The following is a 24,859-nucleotide window of genomic DNA, read 5'->3' as shown; positions in this document are numbered from 1 at the left end:
AGGGACCTTGTAGAAGCAAAAGGGTGGCAATTATAATGTAGACTCTTTAGTGGTTAGCACAAACAAAAGTCCAGAAAGTTATAAGCTCCATCAACTGGGGAAAAAAAGGCAAGTGAGTCGTGGTTTTCTACTGGAGCACTAGCAAGAGGGAAGTCCAGTAATGTTAAAAGTTGGAGGCGTGATAGAATCTGATCTGATATAACTAATGGCTCCTGGTTGTCTCCAAGCCAAAGTGAAGAAAGGTTTAGTTAAACATAGATTGTGTATTGTTTTACATAACAAAAAACTCCACTGTTCAGAAAATTTGTGCTAGGGGGAGGGATATGTGGCAAAGTGAGTGAATTTACCACATGTCTTTTGAAGGAATTTAACTCTCACTGCCACAAGAAGGGTGGAGTTGGAGCTGCAGTTAGAGAAGCCAAAGGGAGCACCTGGCCAAATCTGCTTTATATAGGGGGGAAAATAATATAAATATATATAATATATATTTTCCCCCTATATAAAGCGGATTTATATAGCAAGCCAACTAGGATCTTGTTGGGATGGAAGTTATTCTTTATAATGGTTCCCATGATCTGTCGGACCGTCTGGCTGATCTAATAGTCAGTTGGACTGTGTTAGTTTAGTGCTAGGACTCGCCAAGAAAGAGACTGTTTTTGGTTAATGTAAATTGTTTGCAATACTGGCAAATGAAGCAGCTGTTACACCAAGTGAACCGCTGGAGACGTGGCCAGGTTGGAGTGGGCTTTCATATAGACCTAGATGTGCCGGAGTAAATGATGCAGGCAATTGAAAAAAAGAATGCGACAAGCCATAGACAAGAGCGTCCCCTGATGAAACAAAAAGCTTACAGGTGCCCTCCCACCCAGGTACCAACCGCGCTGGTGCAGAATGTTGTGTGGCATGCTCCTGGCGGAAATTGACACACACCTCCACTTTACATTGCCTGGAGGCGGCCCCAGCCAGCCTCTCTGCTGCAGCCAGTCAGAGGGGAGACTTGTGCCCTTTGCGAAAGATGGAGCATGAAACAGGGTGAGTTTCAGGGGAGAAAGCAGAACAAAAACAGTGGTTAATGTGCAATTTGTGAGGATGATACAATCCATATGGAGATTATGTATGTTTGTTTTTCTTGAGTAAAGATTGCTAGGCTATGTTAGGCTTTACTAAAGGTAGAACCTTAAGTTACCTTAGCGGTTCTCACCATTTGAAGTCAATGGTGGGAACCCTATCAGTGGCTTAAGAGGTGGAAGGCTTGTGCCTCTCAGCCAAAGAGCACTCAGCACTGGGATTTCTGTAGTGAAATCCCGCCACTGAGCCGTCATTGGGGTAGTACTGTCCTTCGTGGACTCTACTAATATCTGGTCCGCAAATTTTTTTTGTTTGTTTTGCCAAGCCCTATGGATGCCTACTTTGGAACGAAGAGGACATGATCTACTCATAGGAAGGGGAGTATGGATATTTTTATTTTTTTATACAGGTACCTATGGATTCCTAATGGACAAGTGGATGCAAAATGGCTACAGGGCTACTGAGGTGAGTGTGCATGTATGTTCTAATAAACTTTTACTTTGTGTGTGTGTGTGTGTGTGTGTTCGGTCGTTCTGTCTGGGGTGCCCTGGAGAGGGGGACCCCTTTAAAGAGGGGCTCCCCAACACCCCGTGGATCACTGGCATGGGCTGGGGGACCTGGTGAAAGGGTTCCCCTGGCTGGGGCATTACCCCCACTAGAAAAAGTTTGGTGCTGGTTATGGAAAATACAGGGGCTCCCTACACTTTTTGTCTCCTGTATTTCCATAACTAGGACCAGATCAGAGCCCAGTGCTGGTTGAGCTAAATACAGGGAACCCCTACGTGATTTGTCCCCCCTGTATTTTGGGAACCAGGGCTGGGCCTGAATAGCCCGGTGCTGGCTGTGCTTAATACAGGGGACCCCTATGTCATCTGTCCCCTGTATTTAGCACAGCCAGTACTGGGTCTCAAAAACCTGGGTCCGGGGCTGCATCTGTGTCTTTATTTATTTACACACAGATGCATGTATCACTGATCTTCCTGACCTGTGCATGCAACTGTCTGCTGTCACACACGATCTAATGAATATGCAAATCTTTAGATCGTGCACCTTTTGCTGCACATCGTGTACTGGAGCTGCCGGGGAGAGTTCAAGGGAGATTGTTAAGGAGATTTGATCGTTATTCGTAAGCTCCTAGTGATAGGCTACATGCTCACTCCACAATATTGAGGCCTCCTTTAAGTGTTTAATAGTAAATATACCTGGGAGATACCTGCCCAGTCTCCTGTATATTGCATAGTACTGTATATCTAGTGTATGTGTATTCTAATTTCTTACATGTCCTTACTAATCATCAACTTAAGTACAGTATCTGGTACACAGAATTCATTACTGTGTCTCAGGGTTTTTAATGTTTCTACACTATTATTTATTTCTTCCATGTATAGATCTTACATCTGATAACAAGTAAAGTTTAGCTGCCTTATGGACATTAAACAGATATAATGTATAAAGGTTTGCATTATGTATCCCATTGTTTAAATATGTTCTATTGTTCTATATATCTTCCTGGTCTTGTTATAAGATCAAAGAATCTGGCGTAAGGTATTACATTTAATTAATCAAACTTTTGATATTAATCTGCCCTTTTTACCTATCCCAATGTTATTTGCACATTTCGAAGCATGGAAAGACGGAACACGTATACGGCATATTTTACCACTCTTAATCCATTTTTCAAGTATATTCTTTATTGCTACTGTAACTGTAAGGATTAAGAGGACAGCCCCTTCCATTGAAGAACTTAAAGCAATGATATTGGAACATATCTATTGGTATAAACAAAGTATTTGAAAATGCGACCTGGTATCTTCTCCAACATGTTGTATGGCATAGTGCTATATCCCTTGATATTTCCATTTGATCCTTTCAATATCGAGACATATCTGAATGATTTGAGAGTGTCTCAATTTATTTGGTAAGATCAGCTGATAATATTGTATTATGTAGGGAACAAGTAACAAAATAATAACCTTGTGAATTCTTCAGATGTTTCAATAAAATGTTTAATAATCAAATATGTTCTATTAAGGAATTCGTACATGAAGTCAAACTAAATTCTACTACTGTATACTTGAAATAATCATCGTACAATTACATCAGTGTTGGGGAAGCTGATATGTAATTTAGGCTAGAAACCAAGAAGTTCTTGCTTTTGATGTATGTCCCCTGTGAGCAATGAACAGTTGCCGGAGAGGAAATGGATGCGGGACCTTGGTCAATCTTTGGTCCTTGGTGCCAGATTAGGAAGCGGAACCCCTTCATTCTTACCAGGGAGAGGACCCCTATTGCTGGAAGAAAGAACACATCCTAAATCTCTAGATCATCTTCCATCAAGTGAATGGTCTCCGATCTCTATGATTTCTGATTCCCATGGTATCACCAGATATCAGCTCTCTGGAACTCATCCTTCATTCAATATTGCTAGTATCAGATCTCCAACTCCTACCAGAACCACCTGTTCTCAGATCTGTATAACTCCTGGCCTCAGATCTCTCTAAATCCTCCTTCGTCTAGGTCTGCCTGTTATTTTCCCAGCATTACATTGTCTCTGTTCTCTATAATACCTTTCAATCTCAGCATCACTGTTCATCTCTAGAGCTCCTCATTCCCCCAGCATGACCTGGTTTCAAATCCGTATAATTCTTCCTTTCCCTAGCATCTTCTGATTTCAGATCTTTACGACTCCTCCTTCCCTGATCAACACATAGGGTTATATTTACTAAAGTGCAGGATTTTAAGAAGTACGTGGAGATGTTGCCCATAGCAACAAATCAGATTCTGCTTAACATTTATCTCACACCTTCTTGAAGGTGATTGGTTCAAGAAGGTGGTTCAAGAATCTGATTGGTTGCTACGGGCAACATATCCGCTTCTAAAAACCTGCACTTCGGTAAATATACCCCATGGTTTCAGATCTTTATAACTCTTTCTTTAAGCATTGCCATGTTTCAGATCCCTATGGGTGTGGTATAAGAGAGACAGTAATTAGATAGACAATGTCCAGATAGACCCCAGATGTTAGACAGTCAATAAATCGACAGGTACAAAAGGTCGACATGTAAGAAGGTCGACAGGAAAATGATCGACACATGATTATTATTTTTTTAAGCCCTAATCTTCACCCTAACCCTCCCTCTTGGTGCCTAAACCTAACTGTCAGGGTAGGTGCCTGACCCTAACCGTCCCTCCTGGTGCCTAACCCTAACAGTCTTGGTAAGTGCCAAACCCTAAAAAAAACAATCGTGTGTCAATCATTTTTGTGTTGACCTTCTTATCCTGTCGACCTTTAGTACCTGTTGATCTATTGACTGTCTAACATGTGGGGTCTATCTAGACATTGTCTAATTAATTACTGTCTATCTACAGTCCAGAACCCATCCCTATAACCCGCACTGCCGAATTTACCTGTTACATTCCCAGAATCCCTAAATTAGCAACGACTGATCTGTGCTCTTCACACCGAGCGTCCATGTTGAGTTGCTCTACGTACTTTGTACAAATGATGGATTCAATATCCGCTATTGTTCCATTGGATTTTACTAGTCATAGATGACTGTCTGTACTTCATATACTGTGTAATATCAAGCCTGGCCATATTAGTTCTCAGTTGCCAGTATTATTAACCCAGATATTCTATACAGTACATTTAATGAACTTAGAGAGTCCACCATAGACCTAATTTAGAAATATCACAGAGGCTTAGTGTACTTCTCTAATGTTCTATGGGCCTGATTCAGCAAGGAACACACGCTAGTAGACGCACCCATCTGCTGCGAGAATATGCAAATCAATGCATATGCGCCAGGGACCGCGGCACACGATGCAGATGCCCAGCTCCATATTAAGACGCCGATCTACCTTTTACGCACAGCCAGATCAGCACGCAAGATAGCGTAAACATCGGTAACATCGAGAGCCACCGGATCCATTAGCATAATAGTGGTTGACCTGACGTGTCGCAGGAGTTTGGCCGCTTCCTGTGTACAGCTTACCGTATGGCTGCGTATGCTGGCGCACTGCCTTAATTATGTATGCCCCTATAACGGCGTTATAACGCCTTAGTTTACCTGACCATCCACCGTTACCACCCATAAACGGCACTACCTGTCAAATAAGTTTCGGAAGGGTCTGCATACGCACTGCGTGTTGTCTGCGTACCATAATCCGATCGCACTGGCAAGATCGCACACGTGCAGAGAGATGCATGCGCAGAGCAAAAACATTGGCTAAGTGCGTGCGTTCCTTACTGTATCAGGCCCGATGTCCCCAGTGTAAGAACATTTCAATGGCTCATCCACTGATTGATCCATCAGGAGCCCCTAACACATGCACAGAATAGGCGTACATGAAGAGATATCATACATGGTATACCATTAAGTTCACAATATGCTCATATCTCACCTGCCGTGTTCTGAGTCATCGATGGTCTCTGGTAAGCACACATCCTTGGTCTCTGGTAGAAGATAGGCGAACAAACTACAGACCACTGCCATGCTGCAAAATATCACCTGAGGCAGGAGGTGCCAGAAATGATCCAGTAGCATGGCCAAGGGGACAACAGTGACCCCAATTCGCCCCACAAAGGAGGTGTAGCCACAACTTTTCTGTCTGAGAGAGAGAGAACATTATGTAACTCACGTGATGCAACAATGGGTCACCACATACACAGGGAGGCATGCACTAATTCTTGGAGAGTGATACAGTACCAACCAATCAGCTCCTGTCATTTTTCAAACACTGACAGGAGCTGATTGGTTGATCCTCTCCAAGGCTTAGTGAATCTCCTCATAGAGTTAATTTGTGAACAAGCAGTTCAGACCTGGAGATCTCAGCTCCTACCAATCTCCTTTATATCCTCCATTCTTATTTCCAATGGGACTAGCAACCCTCCAGGATGACTTATCTGTCGCTCTCCCATCTCATACCCACATCCCTACCCAGGGGCGGTTTAAGAGAGGAACGGGCCTGAATGCAGATTCCATGTTGGCCCCCTTCTCTCTGGCAGCGCAGTAGACTCTGGCTTGGTGTCCGGGTTTACGGCACAAGTTCAGGTCTTTGGGAAAATGGTGTCTGCGCCTTCTTTTTGTGACTTCTCTACTGCGCATACACAAATCACTGGGAAAGTGGCCACTGCGCCATTTTCCCTGTGTTTTTTTGCTGCTCTGCAGTGCCGGGCTGCCGGCAGATGCAGGATTCAGGAGACAGCAGAGAGGTAAGTCTAACTAAGGGGACAGGGTGAGCGATGAGGGTCCCTGTACATTGACCAGTTGCACACATTATAGCTACACCATTGTCCCTACCCCTATATTCCTGATTCTTCTGCCTTATACTCTCCATCCTAGCTCTTTGTGGATTTAGCCAACCTCTCTGATGTCTAACCTCCCTTCTCATACACACACCAAATAGCATCCTCCATTACCATATTCTATACTACTAGCAGCTTATCTTGTATGCGCTTTCCTAGTACCCTGTGATATTAGCCTCTCTCTGGGAAGATTTATCTACCATGCTCCTTTTTCATGCCCTCATCCTTTAGCACAATGCCTCCACATACCGAATGCTCCTACCATTCTTCTTTTTATCCTTCATTGCTGTTCACTGTGGAATTAGCAATCCTCCAGGATGACACCTGCCTCTCGTATACACATCAACTTGCACACGCCAACCTTATTAAGAACAATATGTTGTCTGCAGCTTCGTCCACGATGAATCGCTTCTTCCAACATTTGTTTTTTGTTTTGTTTTTTTTAGTTGTATTGTCCTGCATAGGGGCCCTGTCGTGGGAGTGGCCCATGTCACCAGCAGCACCTTCACCTACCACTCACACCAATGTCACTGTGTGCCCTGTGCACATACTGCCATGTAGCCTATCCTATTCACCCACAACTCACACCAATGTCACTGTGCTCTGTACACAGACTGCTATGTAGTCTATCCTATTCACCCACCACTCACACCAATGTCACTGTGTGCCCTGTGCACATACTGCTATGTAGCCTATCCTATTCATCCACCACTCACACCAATGTCACTGTGTGCCCTGTGCACATACTGCTATGTAGCCTATCCTATTCATCCACCACTCACACCAATGTCACTGTGTGCCCTGTGCACATACTGCTATGTAGCCTATCCTATTCATCCACCACTCACACCAATGTCACTGTGTGCCCTGTGCACAGACTGCTATGTAGCCTATCCTATTCATCCACAACTCACACCTATGTCACTGTGTGCCCTGTGCACAGACTGCTATGTAGCCTATCCTATTCATCCACAACTCACACCTATGTCACTGTGTGCCCTGTGCACAGACTGCTATGTAGCCTATCCTATTCATCCACCACTCACACCAATGTCACTGTGTGCCCTGTGCACAGACTGCTATGTAGCCTATCCTATTCATCCACCACTCACACCAATGTCACTGTGTGCCCTGTGCACAGACTGCTATGTAGCCTATCCTATTCATCCACAACTCACACCTATGTCACTGTGTGCCCTGTACATACTGCTATGTAGCCTATCCTATTCATCCACCACTCACCCCAATGTCAGTGTGTGCCCTGTGCACAGACTGTCATGTAGCCTATCCTATTCAAGTGCGGGCCCAAACCGCCTCCTCCCCCCCACCACCACTTACCGGCCGTGTGCATGATGCCACACCTGTCTCTTGCATTGATGATGTCAATAAATTATGTTTTTAGTTATTGCTCAGCTTTAACTTAACGGATCGAGATGAGACAAAGTGCAGGTTATTTCTAGGCGTTTCCACTAGAAAATGAAAATCGTGCCAACGTCAAACAAGCTGACAGACACAACGTTCTTATAATAATAGTATAGATGCACAGGGCTCCTCCCATTCTCACTCCTAATATTCCTATTCCTGGTATTCTCCTGTGCTCTACGGTCTTCCGTACAAGCTCTTCCAGACTATACCTGATCACTGTTGGATACAGCTCTGCTGTGTAGAAAATGATGGCAGTAAATGAAGCCTCTGAGAAGCCTTTTCCAATGACTGCGACAGCTGTACGAAGGGCACCCAGCGCTGTGGTATAAACAAGTTATCGGTCAATGTAAATTTGCTAAACCTCAATATTGAATGAAAGAGCGCAGCTATTATTGCAGTAAGGAACTATTTCACATCAAATGATATTGCTACTAAGCTTCACTTGATTATTGTTTGAAATTATAATATCAAAACAGATTTACTCCACAGCTAACTGCAAAGTGATGGGATAAATGAAACAACAAAACAAATTTATTCACATTGTTTATTTTTGCACAAAATCTTATTTTTGTGAAATACTTTGCTGGTCGGTTTTGAATTAAATTGGGCAACAGAATAATGAGATTTAATTTAATAAGAATAAAGATTTAAAATTATTTTTCACTATCCTTTCCTCTCAATTTTAGATTTGGGTAGAACATACATACACTTCCATCATATAATATGTATAAAAAATATCTTTTGAATTTCACAAATATAGCAAATGGGAAGGACTCACAGTTTCAGGGTATTGAGGACCTGATTCAGAGTTGGGCGCAGTGCTGAGATTTACGCAGTGGAGCGATGTTTTGCTACTACGTATGCGCAAAAAGACTCAAATCCTTACTGTGCAAGCGCAAATCAATGTGAACGATGCTGTTCACATTTGCTTACGGAATGTCTAACACTTGAGAAAGGGTTTGCAACCCCTGGATGTATATTTATAAAATGGTGTGGTATAATGAGAGAAATCCCAGCAATAGGATTGGGCACACTAGGTCACATGACCAGGCATTTTTTTTTTTCCCCAATGATCGCACACCTCCCAGCATAACCACACGGCTGATCTACTTCCCAGTGCCATCAAAACCTCATCACAAAGCCACAGCTGTATCACTCCACAAGTGTAAACAATAAATACTCTCACTGAGGACCTCATTCAGAGGCGGTCGTTAGTTGCAAGCGGTCGCACTGAATCAGGGTGGCCGCTTGCATCCTGAACGACCGCCTCCTTGTCGATCGCTAAGCTGTGGGTTAACACCCACAGCTCTAGCGACCGACATGTGTGATGGTCGCGATGGTCAAGACCATCACGACCATTGGGGCTTACGACCAGACCCTAAGGTTGGGTCTGGGCACTCGTAAGCCCCAGGGAGCTTCCTGCTCTGATCAAGCAGGAAGCTGCCCACTGACATCAGCAATGATGTCAGTGGGGCCGCCCCCAAACGGCAAGCGTTCCGGCGGGAACGCCTCCGTTAGGGCAGGCACGCCGGGTCTCGCGCATGCGCACAACGGAGGCGGCTGCAGAACGGCACTAGCCATCACAACTAATGGTAAGTAAGGAGGGGACATGGAAATGGGCAAATGGAGAGACATGGAGGGGGCAAAGGGAGAGAGACGGAGGGGGCAATTGGTAAGAATAGCACAGTTTCTCTCTTTATTTTTTTAAATACTTATTACATTATTTTTACCCAACTACTAAACAGGACTGTAATTATTTTGGCTTAGGAGTGCCTTGAACAAATTATCGAGACCCTAAGGGTGCTTAAAACAGAAAGTTTGGGAACCACTGGCCTATTGTGAATGTTCAAGTTTTTATTCACTGTTATATAGTTAAATGTGTATTCATTAAAAATAATTCAAATTGAACAGCCTATTCTAAAGTATTTTATCTCCTATTCTGTATCTGTATCACCCTCCATCATCTCCACCTACAACTATTTTATCACAACAGGAACCATTTTATAGGATTGATACACCACTCTTTTGTATGCGGCTGTGATCTGGTATACCCATGCCTTGGGTGGTTGAACGCATGCCCTGTCATATATCAGAGCGCCATTGCACGCCCGAAGTGGTGTATGTATGTGTATAATAAATATATATACACACGTACGTTAAGATACAGAAGTATAACAATTCTGCGTTTAATACTCACATGCTGGGATTACAATATTAAGTCCGATGCACACTCCAGTCACCAGAAGAGTGAGAACCTGTGTTTTGCGACGACCCAAATGGTTCAGGAGGAAGTAGGTGCCCACTTTGGCAGGAAACTCAGCCAGCGCGTACAGGAAATGGGTGAGGAAAATGTTCAGTCCAAAGCCTGTAATGTTCAGGGTAATACCGTAATAGGAAAAAGCCACTCCAAACCTGTGGAACAAGATGGGATCTATCCTCAGGGTGATTCAATCTGGGTGCAACATCCTCAGGGTGACAGAAAGGTGAGGTATATCCTCTGGGTTGCACAATGGGGGATATATCCTTGAGTGACACAAAGATCATCAGCGTGACAGAATAGTGTGGTATGTCCTCGGGGTGAAACAATGGAGATACAATATCCTTAGGGTGGCATCATCAGGATACAATATCCTCAGATGACACACAGGTGTTGTATATACTCAGGTTAACAAAGTCAGGGTATAATATGCTCAGGGTGACACAATGAGGGCAAAGGTGTGATATATATATATATATATATATACTCTATATACTCTACATGACATAATGGGTATACAATATCCTCAGAGTGACAGAGATCTGGGTGTTATGGTCAGGGTGACAATTGTACAATATCCTTCATTTGACACAATTGGGGTACAATAAACTCAGGGTGACACAATCGATGCATATATCCTGAAGGTGACACAAAGTTGTACTATATCCTCATGGTGACACAATGGGTATACAATTTACTCAGGGTGACTCAAAGATGGATAATGGGTGTACAAGATTCCCAGGGTGACTAAATGGTGTGGAATATCCTCATGGTGAAACAGTGGGATAGAGGTGTGATATATACTCAGGGTGACACAAAGGTGTGATATACACTCATGACACAATGGGATAAAGGTATGATATATCCTTAGGGAGACAAGTGTGTTCTATATCCTCATAGTATCACAATGGAATAAAGGTGTGATATATACTCAGGGTGACACAAAGGTGTGATATACAATCGTGACACAATGAGATAAAGGTATGATATATCCTTAGGGAAACACAAGTGTGTTATATATCCTCATAGTATCACAGTGGGATAAAGGTGTGATATAGCCTCAGGGTGACACAACAGGATAAAGGTGTGATATACACTCAGGGTGACACAATGAGATAAAGGTGTGATATATCCTCAGGGTGACACAACAGGATAAAGGTATGATATACATTCAGGGTGACACAATGAGATAAAGGTATGATATATCCTTAGGGTGACACAAAGGTGTGATATAACCTCATTGCACCACAATGGGATAAAGGTATGATATATCCTTAGGGAGACACAAGTGTGTTATATATCCTCATAGTATCACAGTGGGATAAAGGTGATATAGCCTCAGGGTGACACAACAGGATAAATGTATGATATACACTCAGTGTGACACAATGAGATAACGGTATGATATATCCTTAGGGTGACACAAAGGTGTGATATAACCTCATTGCACCACAATGGGATAAAGGTGTGATATACACTCAGGGTGACACAATGGGATAAAGGTGTGATATACACTCAGGGTGACACAAAGGTGTGATGTAACCTCATGGTACAACAATGGGATAAAGGTGTGATATACACTCAGGGTGACACAATGGGATAAAGGTGTGATATAACCTCATTGCACAACAATGGGATAAAGGTGTGATATATCCTCATGGTGACACAATGGGATAAAGGTGTGATATATCCTCATGGTGACACAATGGGATAAAGGTGTGATATATCCTCAGGGTGACACAATGGGATAAAGGTGTGATATATCCTCAGGGTGACACAATGGGATAAAGGCGTGATATATCCTTAAACTGGGAACACACCAGAAAGATATATCTGCAGATGATGGTTGTTCAAACACTGAACAACCATCACTGCTATGGGGTCGCGTCGCCCCCTCCCCGGGGCCTGTGCAGCAATTGTACGGGCGGGCAGCTAACCGCCCATATACACAGCGCTATGTGCAGATATATCTGCCATCAGCTGTTATATCTGCACATATTCGTTCACAGACATATTGCTGGTACACACTGGCCGATGTGCACATGATATATCGGCTGATCAATTGATCGCCCAATATATCTGACAGTGTGTACCCAGAATTAGGGTGACAAATTGGGTGTACAATGTCCTCAGAGTGATACAATGGTGATAATATGTACTTGAGGTGACATTTACTCAGGGTGACACAATCAAGGTACAATATTCTCAGGGTCACACAAAGGTGTGATATATTCTCGACAGAACAATGGGTGTATAATATTCTCATTGTCTATGGGTGACATAATAAGTGCATAATATACTTAGAGTCAGAGCAAGCACAGAATGTTCATTGTTTATGGCTATATATTTATATTCTATGCATCACCATGCAGTATGCAGTACCTGCTTAAGAACCCCTACATATGTACTTGAGAATCTCACTGCCCAGCAATAAGGGCACAGCACGTCTTCAGTGATAGAAATGGTCGTGTAATGGTCTCATGTTCTGGGTTAGAGGAGGCGCCTGTAATACCGCTCTCCCGGTGTTGTTTATGGTGTACAATAAGGAATTTGTGATATCGGTAGTATCCCTGAAACAATGTCCTCACCACACTAGCCCCACACAGAAGGAAATCTTCCGCAGGCATGGAGTACGAAACAGGTCTATGTACGAGTACTTAGCGGTCGATGGTCCAGGTTCTGCCAGTCTCCGAATATTCTGAGTGGTGGAGACAGTACGTAAAACATCAAGCTCAATAAATGTTAGTGAGCAGTTAAAAGCATTTTTGAACTATAATCACAGATTTTCTCTGTATAAACAAAAGGAGCAATGTTTTTTTTACGTGAATGGAAATGCGAATTTGATACTTAGACCCCCTCACCCCCACCTCCCCGCACATGCTGTGGGAAATGTTTTACGTGCATGATGGCACTTTTATAAATAGCACTGTAAGGAGCTGGTTCTGAGTATAGGCAAAGAGCAAAAATAACAAGTAATTTGTACCTTGGCAGAGCCATGGCGCGCTGCAGGTGGGTCAGATTTACAATGTGCAGAGAGATAGGGTGCGGTAATAGGGTGCAGTATTCGGAAACTGCAGAGATGTCGACGAGCTAGCAGCCAAATTTACAGTGGCAATGTGTAGTAAGGCGAAACCATTGCCGCTTTGACTGCCAACTCACCGAAATCTTGTCAGTTCCCCGCACACTATTACATTTGGCCCATAGAGTTGGGAAGGGGCTTGTGCTAGCATCATTCTAAATTTAAGTGTAAAATCAAAGCTGCTTAGGCCCGTATTCAATTCCAAGCGAAAAGTCCGAGGCCGGGCTTATCATCGTCATCGGAGGTTTTGGGTGCAAAAAAGTATCGCGCGCATCCCCGGTTATAACCGTATTCAATTCCAAATTGGCGAAAGCGGGAGAATGAAATGAGCGAAAAGTGATGTCATTTTTGGGGAAATCTGCCTGACACCCCCCAAAAGATGCTCTGACATGGAGGTTCACTATGATTAGCCCTGTTGAAGATATTTGGGATCTTTGAATGGTCTCAATAGGCGCTATTTAGGACAATGGTGAAGAATAGCATTTAGCCACTTTTGTTTGGGAAAATAAGTAGTCCGATCAAATTTGGGGTACATGAAAATGGGTGCTAGCATGTTAGTTAAGCATTAAAAAGCGCCAAAAACGCACCTTCAGCAAACATCTGTAATCCAAAAAAACACTTCCCCCCCCTAATTGCAGACCCCCCCAAAAGCTATTTTGCTTTTTTTTTTATTTGCGACCTCAGTTTGAATTTTTTTGCCCACTTTTTCAAAGTATTTTTTTTGGGTGTCTTTTGTGGGGATTTTATTCATTTTTTGATGCAGTCAGCATCAAGGGGGGTGTAAAAAGAGTTTAGGGGGGTTGCCGCAATTTTGCACCCCAAAACCCCAATTTGCACTTTTTTCCGCCATGTATCCATTGGCAAAACTTTTCCGCTGGTTACAAGGCGCAAACTTTACGCACCAACGAAAAGTCGGACAAATTAAATGCGGGGAGAAGTGGAATTCGGCGACAATTACGTCAGCGGTGAAAAAGTTTTGCGGAAAATGGGTTATCGCAGCCTAATTGAATACGGCCCTTAGTAGTTGTTCACTACCTGCAAAAGCAATTTGTATTTTTAAATGCGATTGCACCCCTTAAATTGCAAAATGGTGTTTTGCTCTTACTCCTAACTCCAAATCAGGCCGTAATATATAGAAGTTAAAAATGTTATTGGATTTAAAATATTGAATTCTTCAGGTGGTCTCCTGAGGTTCTGATGTGGGGGGTCTGGCACTGTTTGACTGCCACATCTCTAGTTCTGAATCAGTGGACCATGGGGCGAGAGTACCTGTAGTCTCCTGGCCAAGCAGTGTAGCAATCAATGATGATAGGTTCTCAGCTCCAATCCAAGAACTGGCAGCGCCAGAGACTCTCCTGTAACGCTGCATGGGTTATTGTAAACCTGGGATGCACATTGCCTTGTGGGAGTTCACAGGGAGTAATGTACCTCTATCCCATTCCATCCCAGAGTGTAGAACAGGGGTATTCAACATGCATCGTCCAGCTTCTGTGGCGCTAGACATCCTAGTATGCCCTGCCACAGTTTTAGCATGCCATAATAGCAAAATTGTGGCAAGGCATGGTGGGATGTGTAGTTCCACAGCAGCTGGAGGGCCGCATGTTGAATACCCCTGGTGTAGGAGCTTATTATTAATCACATGTTCAAGGATAATGTTTTATTAACGCATAATCAGGCTGATACTCTTTCCAGCTGGTTGCAATTAACGGGACAAACATGCCCCCTGATGCTAAAGTGATGTGATTTGGGTTTAACCCCTCCAACTCATTCCTATGTTTAAATGTGTATAAAATCAGTAGCAACCGCGCAGTGTCAGCACAAGGATTGCGCCGCTGGGCACCTTTAGCCCCTCAATTTATGATCTCTGTCACCTGTGTTGAACAAGTTAATTGATGGGAAAGATGTTTCAAAACTCTAAAACACATAGGCCCTCATTCAGAGCCGTACGCTCTGAGCAGAGCGCACGCTCTGAATGAGGGCCGGGCTCCATTTTCATGGAGCGTCCTCCTGGACGCTCGTATAGCTGTGGGTCACCACCCACAGGCTATACGAGCGTGCTTTTTGATGGCCGCGATGGTCGAGACTCTCGCGACCATCGAAATTGTGAGCCGGAGCCTGCGGTTGAGGTTTTCAACCGCAAGCTCCGGAGTGATTTTGGCTCTATCAGAGCCAAAATCACTCCCACTGACATCACTAGTGATGTCAGTGGGCCGGCTTCTGACGGGAGGCGTTCCCGTGGGAACGCCCCCGTCAGGGAGGCACGCCCACCAAAGGGGGCGTGCTGTCAATCAACATTGACAGCACGCCCCCTTTGATCGGACACAACGAGCGAAGGACTTTCCTTCGCTCGTCGCGTCTGGCGCATGCGCACGCCGGAGCTCCCTCCATCGTGCGCATGCTCAGTGCATAACATCGACCCACTTGTGAGCGGACAGCTGCTCGCGAGTGGGTCTGAATCAGGCCCATTGTCAACATTATCATCATGTTATCATTTTGATGAATGTCGACATGATGACATGTTGTTTTATACAGATGTTGGTATAATAAAAAATATGGGGGAGATGCACTAAACTTTGGAAAGTGATAAAGTGGAGAGTGATAAACTACCAACCAATCAGCTCCTAACTGTAATTTTTCAAACACAACCTGTAAAGTGACAGTTAGGAGTTGAATGGTTGGTACTTTATCACTCTCCACTCTACCATTCTCCAAGGCTTAGAACATCTCCCCCCAGGTGGCCTGTTTTGGGCTCTGAGAAATGTGCTCATCCTTCCCTCGCCCGGCCCTGAGGAGGTTTCCAGCACTCTGAGCTGGAGGACAATCTGACTGTCCTGCTTCTGGTAACAACAAAAATTCCCTTCAGAAGAATGATAAGATCATAGTTACCGCAGATCGTCTCACCTCACTGTTTTTGCTAAAAGTATCCAAACTTTGTCCATTAATTGCAGCACATCGCATCAACTCAGCTTCTGCTTTCTCCGGCATACCCTTGGTCAGCAGCCATCTAGCAGATTCTGAAAGCCACCTAGTAAAGAGAGAAAAAGGTGCCTGATTCAGCAAGGATTGCAAAAGCGATTATGCACGTAAACGGATGATTGTTGCGTACTGCGCATGGATTGCAGTATGCGTGCGCGAACCAGCCACTGCGATCGGGACTGCATTCCCAGTGGCTACACAGACCCATCGCAGAGAGATTGACAGGAAGTACCGTTTGGGGGGTAGTGAGGGGGGTGGTTGGTGAAACGCAGACGTGCCAGTGTATTTGAACGCCTTTGCAGGGGCGTGCATAAATTATCCACTGCGATGCCATACGCAGCCTGAGCTTTCACTGCGTACTGGAAGTTTAGCAATTTCTGAGTAAGGCCAGACCTTGTGCAAGTGTGCATGAGGCTGCGATGGTACTCGATGTTACCGATGGTTTCGCAGTCTTGCTAAGTATTACGGACAGGTGCGCCGAGAGGGGGGAGCGGGTACTAATTATGCCGCCCCCCTGTTAACTGAGCAGCCCAGCACACGCTGCTGTGTGCTGGGCCGCAAAGGGAAACTGCTTGCGCCCCCCTCCCCAGCGTGCAGCTCCGTGCAACAATGTTTTTTTTCTTTGTTAAGGGGGCATAGCCACGCATCCCGTGATTAGGCCACGCCCGGCTCCTGGCAGCCCTGATTACGTATGTGTGTAGGGTAAGGTGAGCTTCATTATGTTGTGCTGTGGCGGCATAGCGATCGCAGTGGATTAGCATATCATAGCAGTGAGACTGCGTGCGTGATCGCAGTTACGATCCGTACTGAATCAGGCCCAAAGACATCCAGTGTAGTGCCAGAGTGTTTACTATCTTCTTGGCATGTGCAGAAGGTATGGGGGCACTGCACAGAGCAGTGACAGGAGAGTGCCGCCCACTGGGCTTCCCTGCGCTTTTGGTAGCGGTATCATTAACAGATGTCTGGGGACTCATGTTGACGATGACCTCCAGCACTAGTGGTTTCTGAATGCCTATGGCGTAGATTCATCTCTGAAGTTGATAGGTGCTTTCTTCTTTGTTTGCATTCTTCTTTTGTAAGCATAGTTTATCTAGACTTCTTTTTCTTCTTTTACACACCAAAGGGAGAGTTATACCTGCTGTATTATAGCGGTTTTGGGTGTAATGGGTGTAATCTATAAACCTACTACTGCTGCAGGGATGCAAGAAATTGTGTTTTTTTTCCAGTGAATGCATTTTATGTCTGCAAATTTGGGCACAAATGATTTTCAAACATCAGTTTTAGGCCCTAAGTGTAAAGATCTGCAAAGCATTGCATGCCGGATTGTGTAAAATTGCAGGGTATTGCAGAGCACAACATCACAGAATCGAACCATAGTGTATCATCACATTATATATAGATACCTCCAGAGCATCAGAACACACTGCCCAAAAATTGAGTTATGCTTATAAAGCCCTTTTACCATCTCTTACCAGATGCTGATTATGCCCAGGACACATGGAGCAGTGATAGTCACCATTAACCAGCGCCAATCTTTCAGTAAATATGCCAACAGGGCCAGGAGAGCACTTCCTATGCTCCAGTTGAGACTGGTAATGATCCCTGCAACTGTACGGTGTTGTATGTCCACCCACTCAATACCTGTAGAGATAAAGGAGAAGCTCTTAGTTCTGTTACTCTCAGTACAACCCCTCAAGTCTTATTCCACAGCCCCAAATATCTACCAAGTCTGGTTCCACATCCCTAGATCTCCCCCACATCTTGGTCCACAGTCCTTATTCCCTAAAGTCTTGTTTCACATTCCTTAATACCCCCTCAGCTCTTACTCCATAACCCCAGATCTCCAGCAAGTCTTTGTCCACAGTCCTTAATTGCCCCTAGGGTCTTTGTTAACAGCCCTAGATCTCCCTCAAGTCTTGTTCCACAGTCCTTAATTCCCCTAAAGTCTTCTTCAACAGCCCGAGATCTTCACCAAATCTTGTTCCACAGCCACAGATCTCCATCAAGTCTTGTTCAACCGTCCTATTGCCCCCTAAAGTAATATTCCACAGTCCTAGCATCCCCTAAAGTATGTTCCACAGTCCTAACGTCCCTAAACTATTGTTCCACAATCCTTAATATCCCCTAAAACAGTGGTCAGGGAACAGGGGTAAATTACCCCACATGGGGTAAAAATGAAATTCCTGGGGGTAATGGACGGACAGCCGGGCATGCATATGAATCATTCTATAATATAGAATGATTTGTATGCATGCCCGGCTGTGCCGCAGGGAGGCTCTAAGCCGGACGCCCGCTGAGATGTTATTACCAGCAGGCGCCCGGCTCCTTCCCTGAAGCGCCGCGTTAGCCGGAGGCTGGAGTTTTCTTCTGAACTCCAGCTTCCGGCTCTCTCCATGCGCACTATGGGAGAAACGTCATGACGTCTCTCCCATAGTTCCGAGGAGCAGCCGGGCGGACAGGACGGCGGCGGGTGCAGGAGCGGGGATTAAGGTAAGTGGGGTTTTTTTGTACAAGCGGCACTACAGGGGCATTATATGGGGGCACTACTACAGGGGAATTATATGGGGGCACTACTACAGGGGCATAACTATGGAGGCACTACTACAGGGGCATTATATGGGGGCACTACTATATGATTTCCTTCCTTTCAAATCAAGGGGATAATGTCGGCGTATCTAAATATATTTTGGGGTAAAAGGTAAAAAAGTTCACTGACCCCTGCCCTAAAGTCTTATTCCACAGTCTTTAATGTCAACTCAAGTTTTGGTCCACAGTCCTTTTGTGTCCCCTCAAGTCCACATCCTTAAATGTCCCCTTAAATTTTGTTGACAGTCCTTTATGTCAGTGAGCAAAACTGAAGAGGCCATTAAGGGATGTGGAACAGTCCTTCATGGCACCTCAAGTATTGTGTCACAGCTTTATATCTCCCCTTTAACTATTTTCTCCAGCCCTTAATGTCCCCTGGAGTCTTGTTCCATAGCCCTAGATCAGGGGTAGGCAATAAACGGCCCTCCAGCTGTTGTTGAACTACAAATGCCAGCATGCCTTGCAACAGTTTTAGCATGGCCAAATGGCAAAACTGTGGCATGGCATGCTGGGATGTTTAGTTCTACAACAGCTGGAGGGCTGCTTATTACCCACCCCTACCCTAGATCCTCGTCTCAGAGGTTTTCTTCTACAGTTGTTATTATTCACTTGAGTTTTACTATTCAGTCCTTGACTCTCAACCCAAGTCTTGTTCCACAGTCCTTAATTTCACCCCTCCCCCCACCAAAAAATATATATTTTTCCGCTACCCTTATTCTCTCCTTAGTATTGTTCTACAGCCATTGAGTGTCCTTTTTCTAGCCCAGTGTCACCATGCTCAGAACCACTTACTTATGGCCACAACTGTGATAGTGATCCCAGAGAGGCAAAACCCAGAGAGTGACAGGCTTACGGCAAGCATTGGGTATGACACTGCAGCCGCTGACAATATCCCAAACAACATAGTCAAGATAAATGAGAGAAGCAACAGCAACCTGCGGCCATATCTAAAAGACATAACAATAATAACCATTGTGTTATCTCTACATATGCTGTACACACAACACACAGAAATATAGCATCATCTCGCATCATAATACAGACGTTCTCTGTGATAATAATCCGAGTTATTATCAGTTTAGATTCGTTATAACCGGTGATGGCTCCAGAGCAGTCCAAAATTCAAATAGGGAAGCCCACCAACTGCCGATCAGTCCCGGCCGGCGATGTTTGGCAGCATTTGGGGGTGGCAGTTGGTGTGGCTCCCCTATTTGAGTTTTGGACTGAACTGCAGCCCACCTCTGGAGCCGCTGCTGGTTATAACGCACAGTAGTCAATTTCCTGCACATCACAAGTGTTAAATATTTTCTTTCTTCAGCAACACAAGGAGAAGGAGCCACCAGATTCTGCTATGGCACTCCTAGGATTCCAGAGAATGTTCCATGTAATTAAAATGTGACTACAGTCCCCAATCAGGGCCGTAGCTAGGGTAGTGCAGCCGGTGCCATCGCACAGGGCACCACAGGTCAGGGGGCGCTATTTGGGCCTGTCAAATTTCTGTTTATTATCATTCTTGCTTGTAGCTTCCTCTTACTTCATCCCCAGCATCTCCTGGCCTCCCCTATCTCTTCCCTGACCCTTCCCCATGAAGCCATGTCCCTTTTTTGCGTGCATTATGTACCTTTGAATAATGAGGGCGGCGCCAATGATCTTTCTGGCACAGGGCACCAAAAATGTCTAGTTACGGCTCTGTCCCCAATAATGTAAATCCGGGTGGTTTATTATATTATATTTCCAGCCAGTCTCCCCACAAGTGCCCTAAATGCATAGGAATAGTGGAATTGAGACAACAGGTGAGGACTGAAGAGCTAATCATTATTTATGTCCATTATTACTATGGCGCCTGCTCTTCAAAGGTCAAAAGTGGCCATTGAAGATGCAAATTATTCATATTTTTCTTAGGATCACATATAACTGTAATAATACATTATCTAAGCAGACAATGGGGGAAATGTATCAAACCTGTTGCGTACAATAAAATTCATTAATAAATGGACCCCTTAGTACTTAAACCCCTTTGTTTGCAAAATGACAGGAGCTGATTGGTTGGTACTTTATCTCTATCCAATATTTGATAAATCTTCCCCCATATCTGTTGAGAAAGAGTTCCCCTTTACAGGGGTTTTGCCCAAGTCGGTACCCAAGCCTATATATGAGGTTGCTTGGTGATCTGTCTATTCTGTCACTAGCCAACTGGGTTCATGTGCTGACTGAGGGCCTGATTCAGCTTCAGACGGAATTGCAAAGCTGCTCGCTGCATTACGTATCCGAGCTGCATTGTCAAACGCAGCATTGTATGGGGTCACGCAGCCGGCCGCCGCAATTGAAATGAAGAAGCCAGGAAATCTCCGTCAGCCGACAGAGATCCTGCCCCCCCCCCCCCCCCAACGACGGCGATGGCCTCCGTTTTGGGTAGCGGGGGTCATAGCAGCCCACTCCCCACCCACAAACGGCAGCAGACTGTCAATCACTGACAGTCTGCTGACTATCTGGGAGCGGGATCGCATACCTGTTCTGTAAATGCGCAGAATGGGTACAGAGAACAGAATGTAAGCGGGTATATTTACTGAAGTGAGAGTTTTCAGAAGTAGAGATGTTGCCCATAGCAACCAACCAGATTCTACTTAACATTTAACTAGCAGCTTCTAGAAGATAATATTTAGAATCTGATTGGTTGCTATGGGCAACATCTCCACTTCTAAAAACTCTCACTTTAGTAAATTTACCCCATAGACTCTCTTTTTGGCATATTTATTATTATTCTTTATTAATATTTACTTATTAATAAGCATATTTTCTTGAGCTTTACATTTGGGAACAAAACAGAAAGAACAGTAATAAAACATGACTGAGTGATAAGAGACAGAGGTAAGAGAACCCTGCTTGCAAGGATACACTCTAAAGGGAAACAGGCATTTATAAACAATGATAAGTGCAATCTGGTTGGACCGATATGCAATATGTAGCAGAGGTTCTGGGTGAGCTGTATGATCCAGCCGGACCGTAACTAGGGGTGTTCTGCCAGCTGTGGCAGAGCAGAGCTTTGTGGGTGGCACCACCACTTACCCACGGCCTTTGCATCTGGCTACCAGGGTGTCTAGAAAGGCACCCTGCAGCCAGAATCAGAAGCAGTGCCGTCCGGAGCATCCTTATGACATTTCAAACCTGCACAACCAGTGGCGTAACTATAAATTTTGCTCCCCCTGCCAAAATAGTTTCAGACACCCAACCTCCACCCCCCCTTCCCCCGGCCATAAAACAAACACACCCAAAGATGACGTTTAAGGTGTGTAGCTCCATGATACAGTAATGTCCCTTATCACACAATAAGTAATGCCCCTTATGTTATAACACATTATGCCACACCGTAATGCCCTTACACGTTATGCCACAAAATAATGCCACGTATAACACAATGACACACAGTAATGCCCTTATAACAAATTATGCCATGCTCTGCCCCTTATACAGTGCCCCCCTGTAGTTGTGCCCCTTATGCAATGCCCCCTGTAGTAGTGCCCCTTATGCAATGCTCCCTGTAGTAGTGCCCATTATGCAGGCCCCCCTATAGCAGTGTCCATTATGCAGTGCCCCTTATGCAATGCCCCCTGTAGCAGTGTCCTTTATGCAATGCCCCCTGTAGTAGTGCCCATATGCAGTGTCCCCTGTAGTTGTGCCCATATGCAGTGTCCCCTGTAGCTGAGCCCATATACCTTGTCCCCTGTAGTTGTGCCCATATGCAGTGCCCCCTGTAGCTAAGTCCATGCCATGCCCCCTGTAGTTGATCCCATATGCCATGCCCCCTGTAGTTGAGCCCATATGCCATGCCCCCTGTAGTTGAGCCCATATGCCATGCCCCTTTAATTGAGCCCATATGCCGTGTCGCCTGTAGTTGTGCCCATATGCCGTGTCCCCTGTAGTTGAGCCCATATGCCATGCCCCCTGTTGTTGAGCCCATATGCCATGCCCCCTGTAGTTGAGCCCATTGGCCATGCCCCCTGTAATTGAGCCCATATGCCATGTCCCCTGTAGTTGTGCCCATATGCCGTGTCCCCTGTAGAGCCCATATGCCATGTCCCCTGTAGTTGTGCCCATATGCAGTGTCCCCTGTAGTTGTGCCCATATGCAGTGTCCCCTGTAGCTGAGCCCATATACCTTGTCCCCTGTAGTTGTGCCCATATGCAGTGCCCCCTGTAGCTAAGTCCATGCCATGCCCCCTGTAGTTGATCCCATATGCCATGCCCCCTGTAGTTGAGCCCATATGCCATGCCCCCTGTAGTTGAGCCCATATGCCATGCCCCCTGTAATTGAACCCATATGCCGTGTCACCTGTAGCCGAGCCCATATGCCGTGTCACCTGTAGCTGAGCCCATATGCCATGTCCCCTGTAGCTGAGCCCATATGCCGTGCCCCCTGTAGCTGAGCCCATATGCCGTGTCCCTTGTAGCTGAGCCCATATGAGGTGTCCCCTGTAGTTGGGCCCCATCCACACCCGTGTACCTCAGTCAGGTGATTCGGCCCCGGTGTCCATCTGCTCCTGTGTAAGCATGCTGCTCCTCTTCGGCTGAGCGCTTCTTCTCCTCACAGGCAGCCAGGTACACAGAGAGCACGCGTAATGGGTGGTCCGATGTGGCGGTGGCGGTGGCTGAGCTGGCCTAACAGGCACTAGAGGTCCAGTAGGACCTCTAGCATCTGTCTCCTCCTAGGCAGGGCCATAGAGAGCCGCGGCGGGCCCAGGTACGGAGGGGACCTGGCCTAATCGTGGGAGACATGTCCACGCCCCCTCGAGCAAAAAAAAAAGTTTTGCAGCGCAGAGAAGCGGTGAAGCGCGCCGGAGGGGGGCGCTGTAAGCCCCTCAGCCCGACGCAAAGCCAGGGGGGGCGGATCAGTGTGATCACTCCCCCCCCACAGGCAAAGGAGACTGCTGCGGCTGCTGCTCAGCAGCCACGAGCAGTCTCCCATTGCAGCTCGGGGGGAGCGGCTCCGGATCCGGGCCCCTCAGGAAGCCCGGGCCCGGGTAATCTGTAACCGCTCCCCCCCCTCTCGGCGCCCCTGCTCCTAGGTGCCGGCCATTTTTGCAGGGACGTTTTCAGCAGATTTCATGCGGACGGCAAGTCCGCCTGGAATCTGCAGCCCCCAAGTCGCTGCACCCCACAAGCCTCCGCTCCCCAAGCCACCGCGTGGTCTGTGGGGGCTGTAGTTACGCCACTGTGCACAACGCTGTCCTTATGGTCCCTTGGAGCATACTGAGGATGCTCTGAACATTGCTGTAATTACCATTGATTGTGGCACAGCCCCCTCCGTATGCAGAGGGGGCATGGCCTGCACTGAGCGCCAGGACCCTTAGTTATGGTGCTGTGATCCATTCACACAGCAATGCTGGCCAGGGGTGTAGAAAGAGAAAATATGTAAAGTTATGTGTGCACTGTATAGATGGGAGGTAATTAGAATAGTTTATGTAGGTTATGTGGGTGGTTCTGGCGTGTAATAAGCTGCCTAAAGAGGCGAGTTCTCAGCTCATGTAGGAAGGATTGGAGACTAGAGGAAAGTCTAGTACATGGGAGGGGATTCCACAGAGTGAGTGCAGCTCCAAAAGAGTTCTGTAACCATGAGTTTCCTCTCTGAGTCATCGGCAAATGTATCCACAATTACAATGTATGCTCTCATGTTATTGCCGCAATTGTCCGATTAAAGCAAGAGTCCTAACAGCACATAATGGGGCTGAGTCAGACGCATCTCCGGCCACTTCTCCATATGCCCACGGCAGCCCGCTTACTAGCTTAAGTTAATGCAAGAATCTACCTGTGTACTAATGTGTAATATTATCCGCTGATGCGCGTTTCACCATAATGTGCTTTTTTAAAATATACTCAATCAACAAGAAATATTTTATACTTAATGTATACAGACACACACATCCATATACAAAAGCTTCACTTATACTTTTCTGTCCATCCTTACACACTAGCCTGCACTCACTCATATGTCCATTCAGTCTCCTCATTTGAGCCCACGAATGAAGATGAAGTATTTACACTCTTCTCATCCTCCTACTCTACTACCTGTCCTCTTAATCCTATACCCTCATAAATCAGTAAAGATCTGTCTCCTGTGCTCATCCCACCCTAAATAAAACCTGTAATCTTTCTTTCTCTACTGG

The 24,859-nt window shown here is 45.6% G+C and overlaps 1 protein-coding gene across 1 annotated transcript in view; it reads right to left on the bottom strand.

The window, feature by feature from the left end:
• Positions 1-3,095: 3,095 nt before the first annotated feature.
• The window catches only part of LOC148509535 (solute carrier family 22 member 7-like), a 37,720-nt gene continuing 15,956 nt past the window's right edge, over positions 3,096-24,859 (bottom strand). Inside the window, exons 3-10 of the mRNA XM_088442975.1 lie at positions 19,492-19,646; positions 17,586-17,754; positions 16,039-16,162; positions 12,647-12,756; positions 9,999-10,213; positions 8,011-8,119; positions 5,473-5,679; positions 3,096-3,359 (exon numbers count right to left, since the gene is read on the bottom strand). Of these exons, the coding sequence (XP_088299101.1) occupies positions 3,287-3,359; positions 5,473-5,679; positions 8,011-8,119; positions 9,999-10,213; positions 12,647-12,756; positions 16,039-16,162; positions 17,586-17,754; positions 19,492-19,646 (1,162 nt within the window). The 3' untranslated portion in view covers positions 3,096-3,286. The remainder of the gene's footprint in view (positions 3,360-5,472; positions 5,680-8,010; positions 8,120-9,998; positions 10,214-12,646; positions 12,757-16,038; positions 16,163-17,585; positions 17,755-19,491; positions 19,647-24,859) is intronic.

This window comes from Taudactylus pleione, unplaced genomic scaffold (genome assembly GCF_031769625.1).
Source record: "Taudactylus pleione unplaced genomic scaffold, aTauple2 ptg000320l, whole genome shotgun sequence".
Classification (NCBI taxonomy): Eukaryota; Metazoa; Chordata; class Amphibia; order Anura; family Myobatrachidae; genus Taudactylus; species Taudactylus pleione.
The sequence above is the reverse complement of the archived record's forward strand: the minus strand, read 5'-3'. Positions and strand labels throughout refer to the sequence as shown.